General features: G+C 35.6%; 1 protein-coding gene across 3 annotated transcripts in view; it reads right to left on the reverse strand.

The window, feature by feature from the left end:
- LOC138709777 (uncharacterized) overlaps window positions 1-18,095 on the reverse strand; it is a 29,363-nt gene that overhangs the window by 4,338 nt on the left and 6,930 nt on the right. For all 3 annotated transcript variants that reach the window (XM_069840613.1, XM_069840614.1, XM_069840615.1), the window contains exons 3-5: window positions 16,654-16,718; window positions 10,172-10,207; window positions 8,349-8,478 (exon numbers count right to left, since the gene is read on the reverse strand). In XM_069840613.1, coding sequence (XP_069696714.1) covers window positions 8,349-8,478; window positions 10,172-10,207; window positions 16,654-16,718 — 231 coding nt within the window. The remainder of the gene's footprint in view (window positions 1-8,348; window positions 8,479-10,171; window positions 10,208-16,653; window positions 16,719-18,095) is intronic.

The raw sequence follows: 18,095 nt of genomic DNA on the forward strand, positions 1-18,095 counted from the left end.
ACTTCATTAACTGTTTTTCTACTGTTTATGCAGTGATTATCAATAGCCTACCGTTAAAATGAACACCATGAACTTGGCAGTACTTCATTAACTGTTTTCCTACTGTTTATGCAGTGATTATCAATAGCCTACCGTTAAAATGAACACCATAAAGTTGGCAGTACTTCATTAACTGTTTTTCTACTGTTTATGCAGTGATTATCAATAGCCTACCGTTAAAATGAACACCATGAACTTGGCAGTACTTCATTAACTGTTTTCCTACTGTTTATGCAGTGATTATCAATAGCCTACCGTTAAAATGAACACCATGAAGTTGGCAGTACTTTATTAACTGTTTTCATACTGTTTATGCAGTGATTATCAATAGCCTACCGTTAAAATGAACACCATGAAGTTGGCAGTACTTTATTAACTGTTTTCCTACTGTTTATGCAGTGATTATCAATAGCCTACCGTTAAAATGAACACCATAAAGTTGGCAGTACTTTATTAACTGTTTTCCTACTGTTTATGCAGTGATTATCAATAGCCTACTGTTAAAATGAACACCATAAAGTTGGCAGTACTTCATTAACTGTTTTCCTACTGTTTATGCAGTGATTATCAATAGCCTACCGTTAAAATGAACACCATGGACTTGGCAGTACTTCATTAACTGTTTTCCTACTGTTTATGCAGTGATTATCAATAGCCTACTGTTAAAATGAACACCATGAACTTGGCAGTACTTCATTAACTGTTTTCCTACTGTTTATGCAGTGATTATCAATAGCCTACCGTTAAAATGAACACCATGAACTTGGCAGTACTTCATTAACTGTTTTCCTACTGTTTATGCAGTGATTATCAATAGCCTACCGTTAAAATGAACACCATGAACTTGGCAGTACTTCATTAACTGTTTTCCTACTGTTTATGCAGTGATTATCAATAGCCTTCTGTTAAAATGAACACCATGAACTTGGCAGTACTTCATTAACTGTTTTCCTACTGTTTATGCAGTGATTATCAATAGCCTTCTGTTAAAATGAACACCATGAACTTGGCAGTACTTCATTAACTGTTTTCCTACTGTTTATGCAGTGATTATCAATAGCCTTCTGTTAAAATGAACACCATGAACTTGGCAGTACTTCATTAACTGTTTTCCTACTGTTTATGCAGTGATTATCAATAGCCTACTGTTAAAATGAACACCATAAAGTTGGCAGTACTTTATTAACTGTTTTCCTACTGTTTATGCAGTGATTATCAATAGCCTACCGTTAAAATGAACACCATAAAGTTGGCAGTACTTTATTAACTGTTTTCCTACTGTTTATGCAGTGATTATCAATAGCCTTCTGTTAAAATGAACACCATGAACTTGGCAGTACTTCATTAACTGTTTTCCTACTGTTTATGCAGTGATTATCAATAGCCTACCGTTAAAATGAACACCATAAAGTTGGCAGTACTTTATTAACTGTTTTTCTACTGTTTATGCAGCGATTATCAATAGCCTACCGTTAAAATGAACACCATGAACTTGGCAGTACTTTATTAACTGTTTTCCTACTGTTTATGCAGTGATTATCAATAGCCTACTGTTAAAATGAACACCATAAAGTTGGCAGTACTTTATTAACTGTTTTCCTACTGTTTATGCAGTGATTATCAATAGCCTACCGTTAAAATGAACACCATAAAGTTGGCAGTACTTTATTAACTGTTTTCCTACTGTTTATGCAGTGATTATCAATAGCCTACCGTTAAAATGAACACCATAAAGTTGGCAGTACTTCATTAACTGTTTTCCTACTGTTTATGCAGTGATTATCAATAGCCTACCGTTAAAATGAACACCATGAACTTGGCAGTACTTCATTAACTGTTTTCCTACTGTTTATGCAGTGATTATCAATAGCCTACCGTTAAAATGAACACCATGAACTTGGCAGTACTTCATTAACTGTTTTCCTACTGTTTATGCAGTGATTATCAATAGCCTACTGTTAAAATGAACACCATGGACTTGGCAGTACTTCATTAACTGTTTTCCTACTGTTTATGCAGTGATTATCAATAGCCTACTGTTAAAATGAACACCATGAACTTGGCAGTACTTCATTAACTGTTTTCCTACTGTTTATGCAGTGATTATCAATAGCCTTCTGTTAAAATGAACACCATGAACTTGGCAGTACTTCATTAACTGTTTTCTTACTGTTTATGCAGTGATTATCAATAGCCTTCTGTTAAAATGAACACCATGAACTTGGCAGTACTTCATTAACTGTTTTCCTACTGTTTATGCAGTGATTATCAATAGCCTTCTGTTAAAATGAACACCATGAACTTGGCAGTACTTCATTAACTGTTTTCCTACTGTTTATGCAGTGATTATCAATAGCCTTCTGTTAAAATGAACACCATGAACTTGGCAGTACTTCATTAACTGTTTTCCTACTGTTTATGCAGTGATTATCAATAGCCTACTGTTAAAATGAACACCATAAAGTTGGCAGTACTTTATTAACTGTTTTCCTACTGTTTATGCAGTGATTATCAATAGCCTACCGTTAAAATGAACACCATAAAGTTGGCAGTACTTTATTAACTGTTTTCCTACTGTTTATGCAGTGATTATCAATAGCCTTCTGTTAAAATGAACACCATGAACTTGGCAGTACTTCATTAACTGTTTTCCTACTGTTTATGCAGTGATTATCAATAGCCTACCGTTAAAATGAACACCATAAAGTTGGCAGTACTTTATTAACTGTTTTTCTACTGTTTATGCAGTGATTATCAATAGCCTACCGTTAAAATGAACACCATGAACTTGGCAGTACTTTATTAACTGTTTTCCTACTGTTTATGCAGTGATTATCAATAGCCTACTGTTAAAATGAACACCATAAAGTTGGCAGTACTTTATTAACTGTTTTCCTACTGTTTATGCAGTGATTATCAATAGCCTACCGTTAAAATGAACACCATAAAGTTGGCAGTACTTTATTAACTGTTTTCCTACTGTTTATGCAGTGATTATCAATAGCCTACCGTTAAAATGAACACCATGAACTTGGCAGTACTTCATTAACTGTTTTCCTACTGTTTATGCAGTGATTATCAATAGCCTTCTGTTAAAATGAACACCATGAACTTGGCAGTACTTCATTAACTGTTTTCCTACTGTTTATGCAGTGATTATCAATAGCCTACTGTTAAAATGAACACCATGGACTTGGCAGTACTTCATTAACTGTTTTCCTACTGTTTATGCAGTGATTATCAATAGCCTACCGTTAAAATGAACACCATAAAGTTGGCAGTACTTTATTAACTGTTTTCCTACTGTTTATGCAGTGATTATCAATAGCCTACTGTTAAAATGAACACCATAAAGTTGGCAGTACTTCATTAACTGTTTTCCTACTGTTTATGCAGTGATTATCAATAGCCTACTGTTAAAATGAACACCATAAAGTTGGCAGTACTTTATTAACTGTTTTTCTACTGTTTATGCAGTGATTATCAATAGCCTACTGTTAAAATGAACACCATAAAGTTGGCAGTACTTCATTAACTGTTTTCCTACTGTTTATGCAGTGATTATCAATAGCCTACTGTTAAAATGAACACCATAAAGTTGGCAGTACTTCATTAACTGTTTTCCTACTGTTTATGCAGTGATTATCAATAGCCTACTGTTAAAATGAACACCATAAAGTTGGCAGTACTTTATTAACTGTTTTTCTACTGTTTATGCAGTGATTATCAATAATCTACCGTTAAAATGGTCACCATGAAGTTGGCAGTACTTTATTAACTAACATAATTATTCAAATAAGTGAGCCGTTGGAATATGGGGCCTTAGCAGCCTTGACATTTTATTAGTGATTTTCACACCGTCTGTGGCGTATAGTGAGGTTAATTTAAAATGAATGTTGAGTTTAGTGAAAAGGGTAAAGATTTAATAATTCACAATGGTTCTAAGTTTAAATTTTCGAAACCCTGTACCGTAGGGTTAAGATATCGATGTAGGAACAAAAAATGCAGTTCCTTTTTTGTGTGTGATCAATAAAAGTGTTATTTTAAATAGCAAAATTGATCATATGCTAGGCCTACCTGATTTTAATGAAGCTATCACTGTAATATTTTAAAGTAATTTATTTATTTTATGACAATCACTTTCGTGTGTACTATGCCCATCGGGGCGCAACTATGCCAAGTCCAGTCTGCTACTGGATTTATTCGGGGCGCAACTATGCCATGTCCAGTCTGCTACCTGATTTCTTCGGGGCGCAACTATGCCATGTCAGTCTGCTACTTGATTTATTCGGGGCGCAACTATGCCTTGTCCATTCTGCTACCTGATTTATTCGGGGCGCAACTATGCCATGTCCATTCTGCTACCTGATTTATTCGGGGCGCAACTATGCCATGTCCATTCTGCTACCTGATTTATTCGGGGCGCAACTATGCCATTTCCATTCTGCTGCCTGATTTCTTCGGGGCGCATCTATGCCATGTCCATTCTGCTACCTGATTTATTCGGGGCGCAACTATGCCATGTCCATTCTGCTACCTGATTTATTCGGGGCGCAACTATGCCATGTCCATTCTGCTACCTGATGTCTTCGGGGCGCAACTATGCCATATCCATTCTGCTACCTGATTTCTTCGGGGCGCAACTATGCCATATCCATTCTGCTACCTGATTTCTTCGGGGCGCAACTATGCCATGTCCATTCTGCTACCTGATTTCTTCGGGGCGCAACTATGCCATGTCCTTTCTGCTACCTGATTTCTTCGGGGCGCAACTATGCCATGTCCATTCTGCTACCTGATGTCTTCGGGGCGCAACTATGCCATATCCCTTCTGCTGCCTGATGTCTTCGGGGCGCAACTATGCCATGTCCATTCTGCTACCTGATTTCTTCGGGGCGCAACTGTGCCATGTCCATTCTGCTACCTGATTTCTTCGGGGCGCAACTATGCCATGTCCATTCTGCTACCTGATATCTTCGGGGCGCAACTATGCCATGTCCATTCTGCTACTTGATTTATTCGGGGCGCAACTATGCCATGTCCATTCTGCTACCTGATTTCATCGGGGCGCAACTATGCCATGTCCATTCTGCTGCCTGATTTCTTCGGGGCGCAACTATGCCATGTCCATTCTGCTATCTGATTTTTTCGGGGCGCAACTATGCCATGTCCAGTCTGCTACCTGATTTTTTTGGGGCGCAACTATGCCATGTCCATTCTGCTACCTGATTTTTTCGGGGCGCAACTATGCCATGTCCATTCTGCTACCTGATTTTTTCGGGGCGCAACTATGCCATGTCCAGTCTGCTACCTGATTTCTTCGGGGCGCAACTGTGCCATGTCCAGTCTGCTACCTGATTTCTTCGGGGTGCAACTATGCCATGTCCATTCTGCTACCTGATTTCTTCGGGGCGCAACTATGCCATGTCCAGTCTGCTACTTGATTTATTCGGGGCGCAATTATGCCATGCCTAGGCCTCCCAATTGACCGCGGGGCCAACTATGCCATACCGATTAAAATAAATAAGTATGAGATATGAAAGAAATACACTAAACACCACAAAACCATGGTCAGAATGAAAATTTCTTAACGTTAGTGTTATAATACGGTTATATTTCAGTTTTAGAAAAACTTTACACTTATTGCCGTTTAATATTTCGTTTCATAAATGAAGAATATATAAATTCTTTAGAAACTTTCGGAACGACAGAGAATTCAGTATAAGGTTGTTTAAGAAACTGTCAGACCTTTTCACCTTACACAGAAAGTGTTCCAGGGCTCAACGATGTTTTCCATTGATTATAAGTATTTACTTTATTAGAGATGCTGCCTGCTGCCGATCTTCCCAGCTAGACATAGATTATCGTAAAGTCTTCTAATAGAAGCAAAGCTAACTTGATATCATAGTAACCTGTAGTAATTGCACGAGAGCTGTTTCATCTTATTGATAATATGACGAACCTGAAGGACGAGTAAAATTATGCTAATAAGATGAAACCACCAGTGCAATTTAATAAGATTATTCAACGAATAAAATTAAATAACTTGCAAATCTGTATCACTTACGTAAATGATAATAATTATTATAAAACACAGCAATAAGACATTATTATGTTTCCTTGTAATGAATTTAAAAAAAACAAACTGCTATCTATCACGGCTTGCTGAATACTATTTCCAGCTACTCAGAACGGAAATACGGAACAACAATACTTAACCTCAAATGTAAGATAAGCTGAAATGTTACATTAGCAGAATAAAAACACGAAAGGTTTCTACAGACATTTATTTATTACTCAAAGTTACAGTTAGGGTCTATTGAAAATGCAGTTTTCGAAGTTAAATTTTGTTGGCATTTCTTGATTTTCTGTGATTGACACTGAAATATTGTACGAGTCGTCTTATCAAGAAACGCACTAACTGTGATTGGTTGATTTTAAGGCGGTACTGAAACGTTATTGGCCAATATCGCAAATTCATCCTGTAAGTTGAATAGGAAGTCCTAACAATCACCATATAGGCTACTGTATTAGCAAATACCTTACTATAATAATACAGGACAGCTAGCAGTTCTACGCGCGAACGACGCTGGTGCTGCTACCTAGGCGGCCGGTGAGAAGATACTCGCGAAACAAGCTGTAATCAACTGCTATGTATATTGTTGCTGGGCTAGTTAATAGCTTTATTAATTAGTGCTGTGTTAAAATGTCAGGGTGTATGTGTGCTGTTTATAATTGCTACAATTACAGCATTACAAATTGCTCCAAATCGTACTTCCGATTTCCGAGGGATCATAAAATGTGAGTCAATAACATTCTTTAGTAGGCCTAATTCCTTCGTCTTTGTGTTGATAGAACAATACAAATTAGCCTGAAGTCAAGGGCTGCCGAACATTGAAATCTTTCAAATCCAAGTTAGAAAATTATCTTATGACGAGTTGCCAATCTAACTTACTATTATGACAAGTGTTGTATTGCATGTTTCCACGTATTCACATTTTTTTATGTTCTAGTGATATTTAACTTATTTCATATTTTTGTTTTCATATTTTCCGATAATGGTATATCTCTAATGTGATTAGTTGAGCTATATATAATCATAATTTTCCTTACTGTGTGTACTTAAAAATATTGTATTCATTGTATGCTTTGTACTGTACTATTTTATTACTACTATTAGTATTATTATTACTATTAGGCCTGTTATTATTATTGTTATTATTATTATTATTATTATTGTTATCATTATTATTACTATTTTTATTTATTATTATTATTATTATTATTATTATTATTATTATTATTATTATCATCATCAATAATTGTCTTATTTTTTATACTTTGTATGCCTCGTTTATTTTTGACCTGCTGTTCACATTTTATTATGCTTTTTTCTTTCTTTCTTTCTCTATGTTATATATTATGTCTGATTTCTTCTTACTTGTTGTTTACATTTTATTATTATTATCTTATTCAGTTTTGTGTGTAAATTTGTAGTGTTTTTGTACTGCAGTTTTTACTCCTGGTTGAGTGTTACAGAAGGCCGTATGGCCTTAACTCTGCCAGGTTAAATAAATTATTATTATTATTATTATTATTATTATTATTATTATTATTTAGACCTAATACATGAATAGAAGTTAAAATGTACGGTATTGGAAATTTTAAGGTTTTATAAAATTTAGTTCTGTTGTTGTCCACATGCTTTTACTAATTAATACAAGCATCAGATTACTATCAATTTTATCTTTGCAGTTGTCAGCATTGCGTATATAAAGCATTATTGGAAATTCATTCTTAATTGATTTTGTCTCACTAAATCAAAGAAAAAATATGTAAAAATTAATTACGGAAAGTAATATGCAGTATGCAATATTTCTCATAATATGCCGCTTTGATATGATATAATATAATAATTTTACATTAAATACTATTCAACATTTCTTAAGTGTTTCATATCTTATTCAACATTAGTAACTCACTTTTTTTAAACAATAGTCCGAATCCCGCTATGTTAATATTTGTATTTGTGGACGTAATTCCATCCCTCTCCGCTAGATGTCAAGTCCGCGATATTTCGCACTCGTGTCAACGCTGCTAGTATACAGCTGTCCGGTATTATTATAGTAAGGTATTTGGTATTAGTTCCTAGACATGTGCCCATACGAGATGTTCTGTAGTTTTAGCTAGACTCGCAGCCTCATATAAGTGATAGCCAAAACCATATCGATATGTATTCACGAAAGAATTGTAATACACATTGTGTAATTTAGACCTTCTTTACCGTGAAGTGTTATATTTCAATTTACCTTTCCCTTTCGATCTGCAGTCAGACAGGAAAGCCTTTATCTTCTCGCTGTTCATGACTCTGCCTCTCTGCTGGAGGTCGAACTCAATCGCCTTTATTAACTGCTCTTCATTCAGTTCACCACTCTTTATCTGGAATATCAAAACATGTCTTATTAGCAGACTACCACATAATGAGGAGAGTGATTTTCTGTATACAGAGCTTCCTATATTACATTCCATTTATACCGTATATTAATTAAAATGAAATTGAATTTAAAGTTGCTTCTACGACCTAACATTTATGAACAGTACAAAACCTTGTAACTGAACTTTGTCATTTTAGCCAGGAATGTCAGTACGATGTAATGTTTTGTTAATTAAATTATTTTAAGTAGTAAATAGTGATGAGTGAAGGAATGTTTAGACGCTCTCCAATTGTTACACAAACCCCAAACCACAATATTCATATCAGGCTAATTAGCCTACAAGTAATTAAACTCATGTTTAAGATCGATTTTGATTAAGTCACTGCAGAAAGTTTAGCAGCAAATGATACTGTAATACAAATGTTGGACTTCTTACACGACTGCCATTTTATGCAATAATTTTATAATAGACTAAGCTGTAATACGTGGTACAGTCATTAAGTTCTGACACTGACGCCTGAAGGGTAGGCACCCACAAGAATCTGGATGTCTCAGAAGATGCCGCGTGATACGGCGTACACTTAAACAGATCGACATCCTCCCTCAATATAGTCGCCGTTGGCCGCTATGCACGTCTGCCAACGTTGGTGTAGCTGCTGGAAGCACTGCTGAAAGATGTTGGCAGGAAGATGCCGTATGGCTTCTCTTGTGACAGTCATGACCTTTTCGGCCGCATAAAAATTACGCCCTCGTAGGATTGATTTCATGAGGGGAAAGAGAAAAAAAATCGCATGGTGCGAGATCAGGTGAATACGGAGGGTGTGGCAAAACAGCGACCTGTTGCCTTGCAAGTACCTCTTGGACAAGGATGGAGCGATGTGCAGGGGCGTTGTCGTGTAGCAACAGCCAATTCTTCCTATGCCAAAGCTCAGGACGCTTACGACGAATTGAATTGCGTAAACGGCCAAGAATCTCTTTGTAGAGGATCTTGTCTACAGTTGCACCTTGTGGGATGAATTCTATGTGAACAATTCCATTTGAATAAAAAAAACTGTTAAAGCATCACCTTGCCTTTTGATCTGTCTTGTTGCGGATTTTTCTGTCGTGGAAATAATGGCGTTTTCCAGGTGGCGGATTGTCGCTTCAGTTGCGGATCGTAAAGGAAACACCATGTTTCGTCTCCAGTTATGATCGGTTATAGCAGTTTCGCCTAATTTCTGACAGAAACTCGTTGCTCAAACTGCAACATACTCGAGTTCCGACGCGCGCATTCAAATCACCGTCACAACAATGACCGTAGTTCTGCTTACACTATATGCACGTAACTGTATGATGCTGGGACGAGAGACTAACTGACAAGGTACCATATCACGGCGCCACCTATCCGTTCTAGTGCACCACTCCGCCACTATGTCCTCAGTCTCAGAACTTAATGACTGTACCACGTATATCCGGAAGTAATCGTTCTCTACCTTTTGTTTTAATTTGTAAAAATTACTTGATTGATGTATTCAATTATTGAACGATTTAGACATTTTGTGTCATAGTTTTTGTAATAAGTAGATTGCTTGAGGGCTTGAGCATATTTGAGCGCTGTGATGCTTTTAAGCGTTACAATCCCTGGTGATAATGTTTCATTTTACTTTAAGTTAAGCGTTAGAAAGGAGTTTGTTTACTTATTTAATAGTCATACTCACTATTTTCATTTCCTTCATCATGCATTCTATGTAGCACTGAAAGAGAATAGAAATAAATTAATATTTTTCTATTGCTAGAAAGAAAATAGATCTCTGTAGTTCTCTAGGAATGATCATTACGCCCTGTAAAATCTTCGAGTTAAAAGCTCTAGGCTTATATATCTTAGGACGTATTATTAAAGTAATGATACATACTTACTTACTGGCTTTTAAGGAACCCGGAGGTTCATTGCCGCCCTCACATAAGCCCGCCATTGGTCCCTATCCTGAGCAAGATTAATCCATTCACTATCATCATATCCCACCTCCCTCAAATCCATTTTAATATTATCTTCCCATCTACATCTTGGCCTCCCTAAAGGTCTTTTTCCCTCCGGCCTCCCAACTAACACTCTATATGCATTTCTGGATTCGCCCATACGTGCACTATGCCCTGCCCATCTCAAACGTCTGGATTTAATGTTCCTAATTATGTCAGGTGAAGAATACAATGCGTGCAGTTCTGTGTTGTGTAACTTTCTCCATTCTTCTGTAACTTCATTCCTCTTAGCCCCAAATATTTTCCTAAGCATCTTATTCTCAAACACCCTTAACCTATGTTCCTCTCTCAAAGTCCAAGTTTCACAGCCATAAAGAACAACCGGTAATGTAACTGTTTTATAAATTCTGACTTTCAGATTTTTTGACAGCAGACTGGATGATAAAAGCTTCTCAACCGAATAATAACAGGCATATCCCATATTTATTCTGTGTTTAATTTCCTTCCGAGTATCATTTATATTTGTTACTGTTGCTCCCAGATATTTGAACTTCTCTACCTCTTCAAAAGATAAATTTCCAATTTTTATATTTCCAGTTCGTACAATATTCTCGTCACGAGGCATAATCATTTACTTTGTCTTTTCGGGATTTACTTCCAAACCTATCTCTTTACTTGCTTCCAGTAAAATTCCCGTGTTTTCTCTAATCGTTTGTGGTTTTTCTCCTAACATATTCACGTCATCCGCATAGATAAGCAGCTGATGTAACGTAATGATACATAACGACATTTATCATTACATTTTTTTCCTCGCTGTTATTTATACCCTCTTTAACATCTTTGGTCATATCTCGAGTTAATCTTTGGTTGAAATCCGAAGGCCTGTGTACTATTGTTGAGACTGGTTCTATTGTTGTGAACTAGATGGCGACTGTACGTGTATGTGCTACTGATTTGTTATGAATATGATTTCGGTGATTATGAGGCCCGTGATATTCAGGAATGTTGTGGCCCGAATTTCCTGGCATTTGCCTTACGGTTGAGGAAAAACCCTGAAAAACATCAACCAGGAAATTCAACCCGACCGGGAATGGAATTCCTCAGGGCTCCGTATTGGGTCCTATATTGTTTTTGCTAGCTACTAATGACCTAGCATATAATATAAATACTGATACTGTTCTCTACGCTTATGTTACTACTTTTTAATTAACCATAATGATATTAACTATTTGAAAAACTTTTCTCAACATAATTTAAGAGATACAATAGTATTTCTAAAAGTGTTAGAGAAAATTATGCATAATAAATTATATCATCATTTGCAATCCGGAAATGTAATATATTTTTTTAGGAATTTATATTTATAGGCTAAAAATAGACAGAGAATGCGGCTTTTAGTTTTGTGGATTATTTACACGTTCGAGGGATATTTTAATTAGTCTGGATCATTTGACCGTGTAAAACACAATTACGTTAATGAACAAATACGAAGTTTTATGATAGTGAAAACTAGGCCTTAGGTTGTTTTAACTGACACAATATACGTAAACGTACAGAGCTCAAATTCAACATTAAATTAATCTCTACCAACGGGTAAATAATTTCTGTATTATTATATATTAATTAATTCTAGTATGCAGCTTACAGAAATATTAATTTTTTATTATTACAAATTTAGTAAACAGTACATATTGTACTGCTCGATATTTTAGTCAATAATTTTAATTTGACTGTTGCTCTTTGTCGTGCAAAATTTATGCTCGGTTTATATTTTTAAATATATCACGAATCAGGACAGATGTTTTGCAGGCAATCAAAAACTTCATGTAATATTCAACTGAGCACTAAATAAGGTTATACAGGCTTTAAAATTTACAATTTACAATTTTAATGAAGCAAATGTATTGTATTCGTTATTCATATATGTGGTTAGTATCTGGAATGATATTGTCTTTCAGATTGTAAATTAATTTTGTGTTAAGCAAAGTATCTAATATTCATTATATCATATCAATAATTTACAATAAAATTTGAAACTTTGCCTTCGATGATCGCCAAATAACATACAGTATTACGTTATGTGGAGACATGGTTTTACCAGCGAATATGGATTATAAAGAATGGACACTGAGCGAATTTTCCTGTGTTTTGATTCTCTTGCGCCGGCGTTTAGTTCCACTTTCAAGCGCTAGAGGTTAGTGTAATCGAGCATACGCTAAGATAATAATTGAGAATAGAGCTGAGACACAGGATCCAAACATCGCCTACCTTAATTCATAATCCTGTAACGCTTTGCTTCCAATAAATTCAAGTTAACAGCTTTTCCTTATTTCTCAATGACAAACTAGTTGTAATAATATTTTTTTATATTTCAGATATAATAAATTTTATTATAAAATAATACATTATAAAATTAAGTAGCATAGTCGTTTACAGTATTTGTATATAATATAATATAGGTACAGTTGGGACGTTCGTTCTGTGCCGGTGAGAATCATGTGGTAGCTAGCCAGTGAGCCTACACTCTCGCGCATGCGCAGAATATGGCAAGTGGGCAGTCTCGAAGAAAGCCTGGGCTGTGTAACATCGTCCTGCCACGTGCGTGATAATTGCTGTTTGTTAGTTTAGTTAGTTCATATTCATATTGTTTATTTATTATCGTGGCAAATTGCAGTTGTGTGTGTTTGTGTAGACTAAAATGCCTCCTATTCAGTCTAACCTTGGCGCAAAAACACTGCATAGCCAAACTCGGGAAGTTGTGAACAATATACATTCTTTCATGAAGAGTGAAGCAGCTTCTGGAGACTTTTTAATACCGCTGAAAAAGGTGCAAGAACGAGTGAGTGCAGCAACTAAAGTGCCCGAAAGAACAATAAGAAAGATAATTAAAGAAGGGAAACAGTGTGAGGAAGAAGGGACCTCTTTTGGAACGCCCGGTAAAGTTCATCGTGTACCGAAACGCATCACAGATGTTGATGATTTTGATAAAAGAGTTATACGACAGACACTTTAACGGGAGTAGTATAAGTTTAAAGATCATTTTACGTGATATGGGGTTTAAATGGAAGAAGACAAGAAATAATAAAGCGGTATTACAGGAAAGGCATGATATTCGAGAACAGCGCGTATCATATTTACGCGCAATAAAGAAATACAAAGAAGGTAGGCCTCTAATATACGAGGATGAAACGTATATTCATAGCACGCATACAAGACCAAAAAATTGGAGTAATGACAAAGCCTCAGGTTTACTGGCGCCTATTTCGAAAGGACCTAGGCTTATTATTGTTCATGCAGGGGGTCGAGCGGGTTTTGTACCTGGCGCATTTCTGATGTTTAAATCGAACAGGAAAACTGGAGACTACCATCATGAAATGAATGTCAACAATTACCAGAAGTGGATAACGGAAAAGTTGATTCCGAATTTGCCCCCTAGATCTGTTTTTATAATGGATAACGCACCTTACCATAACGTGCAGTTGCATAAAGCTCCCTCAAGTAATTCAAAAGTGATATGCAGGATTGGCTTAGAAGAAACAATGTGCAGTTTCAGGAAAATATGCTGAAAGTGGAGCTTTACAGGCTCATTAAAACACATAAGCCACTTCATAAAACTTACGTGATTGACAATCTCTTAGCTATGAATGGACACTGTGTACTCAGATTGCCGCCGTATTCACCTGAGCTAAATCCATTGGAATTGATTTGGGCAGATATCAAGCAGTGGGTAGCCGGTCAAAACACAACTTTTAAATTAGAGCAAGTGATGAAATTGTGCCAACAACGGGATGATGACATCACTGTAGAAAAATGGGAAAAAGTATGTGAACATGTTGAAAAAATCGAAGATGAATATATTGAACAGGAAGGAATTATGGAAAATGTAATTGAGAGCTTCATAATTACGGGCGGAAGGCAGCAGTAGTGAAAGCGACGACGATGAAGATGATGATCACGACGACAATGGTGGTGATATATCTGGTATCGAAAGTTTGTCTGTTATGTTTATAATCAGTTTGTATTTATTATGATAACACGTGTGATGTGATAAGTGATACTGGACAACTGTGAGTGGAATGCGCCGTTCATCGCACATTCTGGAACCAACTGCGCATGATGATGTCACTACACGCTGCAGATCCCAGCCGAGGCGGTAAGTCACGTGTTTCTATAAACTCACTCAGTTGCTCAAGATAACCAAGCACACCGGCACAGAACGACCGTCCCAACTGTATATGGTTTTTTTACTTCTTATAAGAGTTTTGTTTTTCCATTTTCAGCGCTATCAAATCATTACATATTTTAATTGTTGTTGGGGTCAACGTCTCAACTCTCATTATAAAGGAACTCTAGAGTCTAGACATTGCAGTTAATGACGGATTTATTATTTTATGGATCCAATTTATTTTATTTGAGTACATAATGTACCTAGATGTATTAATTATGTGTTATATTTCTGCTATGTCGACTGCTAGCTGGTGTGATGCCAGCGCCAACTCTAGGGAGAAAGCAGAATCTCACGCTCTAGCTGACTTGAAGGTCATTGAAATCAGTCCGGCTACATCAAAGGTACTGACGCGAAGTGTCCATTCTTTATAATCCCTATTCGCTGGTTTTTCTGTCAGTGCAATTCTGTCTTAAGGAATGGAAACGATATTTATTTAAACCATTTGTTTAATGCAATAAGTCTACCTGCTAGGGGACATTTGAATAGATTACAAAATAATAATAATAATAATAATAATAATAATAATAATAATAATAATAATACCATTTTTAGAATTGACATTTGAGCATCTTAAGTGTAAGTAAAACACAGAAAGGACATGCACTTGATGTCTCCAACTTAAATAATAAATAAAAATAAAATTATTGCTAGAACAAAGATACGAATTTTTTTTGTTGATAAGAATCGCTCTAGGACCCCCAGACACAGCGCATACTCGTGCTCAGGATGCATTTCACATCTTAAATTAAGTATTTATTTATCAGCAGAATAAAAAGTAAAAAGAGAATAAGAAAAACACGGATATTACAATAATTGAAATATTATATTTTCTCTCTAAAGAATCATTTTAATTAAATTTTTAAAAATAAGGAGAATTAGCAAATTGAATGTTTGGGAATCAGCTCTTATCTTGTTATAAAGGAGGACCGAAGTTATAAGCTACAGTTTTGGTACATTTAGGTTCTGTCAAGCATATGTTGTCTGATATTTTAGTTTTCTATTTATGTGGATACAAATTAAATATAATGCATTATTGAAGTGTAGCTTCAAGATAGTTATGAGATTGAAATTTTAAAGTTCATTAAAAAAATTGAAACTGTGCGTTAAATTCCGATTTTAACCTAAGCCTTTGAAAGTTGTTGTTGTTTTCTAATGCCAGGCGTTTGACAATAAAGTCATTTGACCTCTTGCACTCCAATCTTTTTCAAAGATATTATCATGGTCAGCCACTGAAGCACAGATTTTGAGGTGCTCCGAATCCATTTCTTGGTTTGAGTTGCACAATGGGCAGCTAGAGGACTGATATATTCCAATTCTATGCAGGTGTTTGGCCAAACAATCATGGCCTGTTGCCAACCTAAATGCAGCTACAGACGATTTTCGTGGAAAATCGGGAATTAACTGTAGATTATGAAGCACAGAGTTCCATTTCTTCCCTTGAGATTGTGTTATCAATTTTTTTTTTGTTGAAGTCTAAGTATGTAGATTTAATAAATCTTTTCACAGAGTAATACGTAGATTTAGTAACAGGTCTGTAAGTAGCAGTGCTGCCCTTCTTTGCTAAAGCATCCGCATTCTCGTTTCCCAGGATTCCACAATGGGATGGTATCCATTGGAATACAATTCTTTTATTGAGTGATATTAATTGAGAGAGCATTTTAGTTATTTCTGCTGTTTGAGATAAAGGTGTGTGTTTAGAAAGCCTTTGAAATTTAAATTGTCCGTTACTATATTAATCCATTATTTAATTTTCTCGACGTTATAACTCAAGAAATGCTGCAACTTCCATATTTGCTAATTGGGTAATGTAGCTCATAGCCATGTATTGGGTGTGTGTATGCATATAATAAAATTATGCTTTGACTATTCAATTTGTAGTAAGAATGGACTTTTATGAGTCACCTACATAACTATATTCAGTGAGATGTGGAGTGTGTAAGTACAGTGAAACCCGGAAGTAAAGACACAATTATAAAAGGAATTTGCTGGACTTACTCTTCCTCCCTCGTCGGATTCATCCCCCAGAAGCATCCGCTCATTCTCCAAGTCCTTTAAAGTATCTGGAACATGAACAGGCAAACCACAGTACCCGTTAATACAAGCCGTAAAACTTTTACAAGCTCCATTAAAGTTTTACGATCGTTACTAGGTTCACTTCCCTGGCAGAGGTGATCTAGTTCACAGGTTTAGTATTCTGAGCTTCGACTGTCTCAGGAAATGTATGAATTGTTTGTGTGGTTGTCGTGAATTTACGACCTAGAATAATTATTTTCCTAGTATTGGTTTGGGATAGGGTAATATAAAAACATCCGGGATGGTTAGAAAGTATTTTGAAACATGAAAGTTTGAATAAAATATGTATAATTTCATGCAGAGGAGTTATTTAGGGGGCATTTTCTTAGGCGTCTTTAAAAATAATTCCGTAGTACTGCTGAAGAAAAAAGTGAGAACTGAATTATTAAAATATTAAAATACTAGTGGCTTGTGCAGAAAATGCTGCAAACTAAGTTCATTAGACGTTCAAATAAAAATTTTTCAGATTTATTTTCAATGAAGAATACCAGACATTTTGAAAGCTATTTGCTTCCATAATAATGAAAAATACTCCATCTGAATGTATTTTTATGCCAAATACTTTTTCTTGAACCTATCCACCTTCAGTTTTTGAGTTTCAACGCGAAAACGCGAGTAACAATGTCAGGACGATCAGTAGGTTTTTCATATGGGAGTAAAGCAATAGCTATTTCAGGTCATTGTGGATTGTAGGTGAATGTTAAAAAAAAATGTCAGGTTTGCTATGCTTTCGAACAATAGACATAGCATCTTGGTATAGCTGCTGCATGTAGAGCTTGAAATGTAGAGGGTAAAATCATTTTATCCTGCTAAGAGATCTTGCTGAAATGATCGGGAGACTACAACATTTTGTAGGCCTATTATTTTATCAATAAGTAATACCTTTTGGTCTTTCCTTAGGAACTGTAATTTTTGCGCTCTCTCGAACCAATACTGAAGAGAATGACGCATATAAATATCTACACCAGACCGCCACTAAGTGTACGAAAAAGATCCAACCCTACTTGATTAATAACTATAAAAATATTTCATTTTAATAACAATATTATTATCTTAGGTAAGTTTTGTAGTTATCCTTTATCCGCCACTCAGTAAATTATAGAAATGAAGGTCTAATTTAAGATATTCTCTACATCTACTTATATAAGACCAAAACGTTTCACTTTCATATCATGAGTATAGCATTAATATGTATAATTAATGCAAAATAGTCACATCGTTACATTAACTATAATAATATTTTATTTCTAATGGTAATAATGTCATCAAACCACCTCAAGTTTTATAGATTTTAATATCCAATACACAGCTGTACTCTGAAAATTACACACCGCAGAATCAGACCTGTGAATTATTTTTAGTAA

The sequence above is a fragment of the Periplaneta americana genome, chromosome 1 (assembly GCF_040183065.1).
Source record: "Periplaneta americana isolate PAMFEO1 chromosome 1, P.americana_PAMFEO1_priV1, whole genome shotgun sequence".
NCBI lineage: Eukaryota > Metazoa > Arthropoda > Insecta > Blattodea > Blattidae > Periplaneta > Periplaneta americana.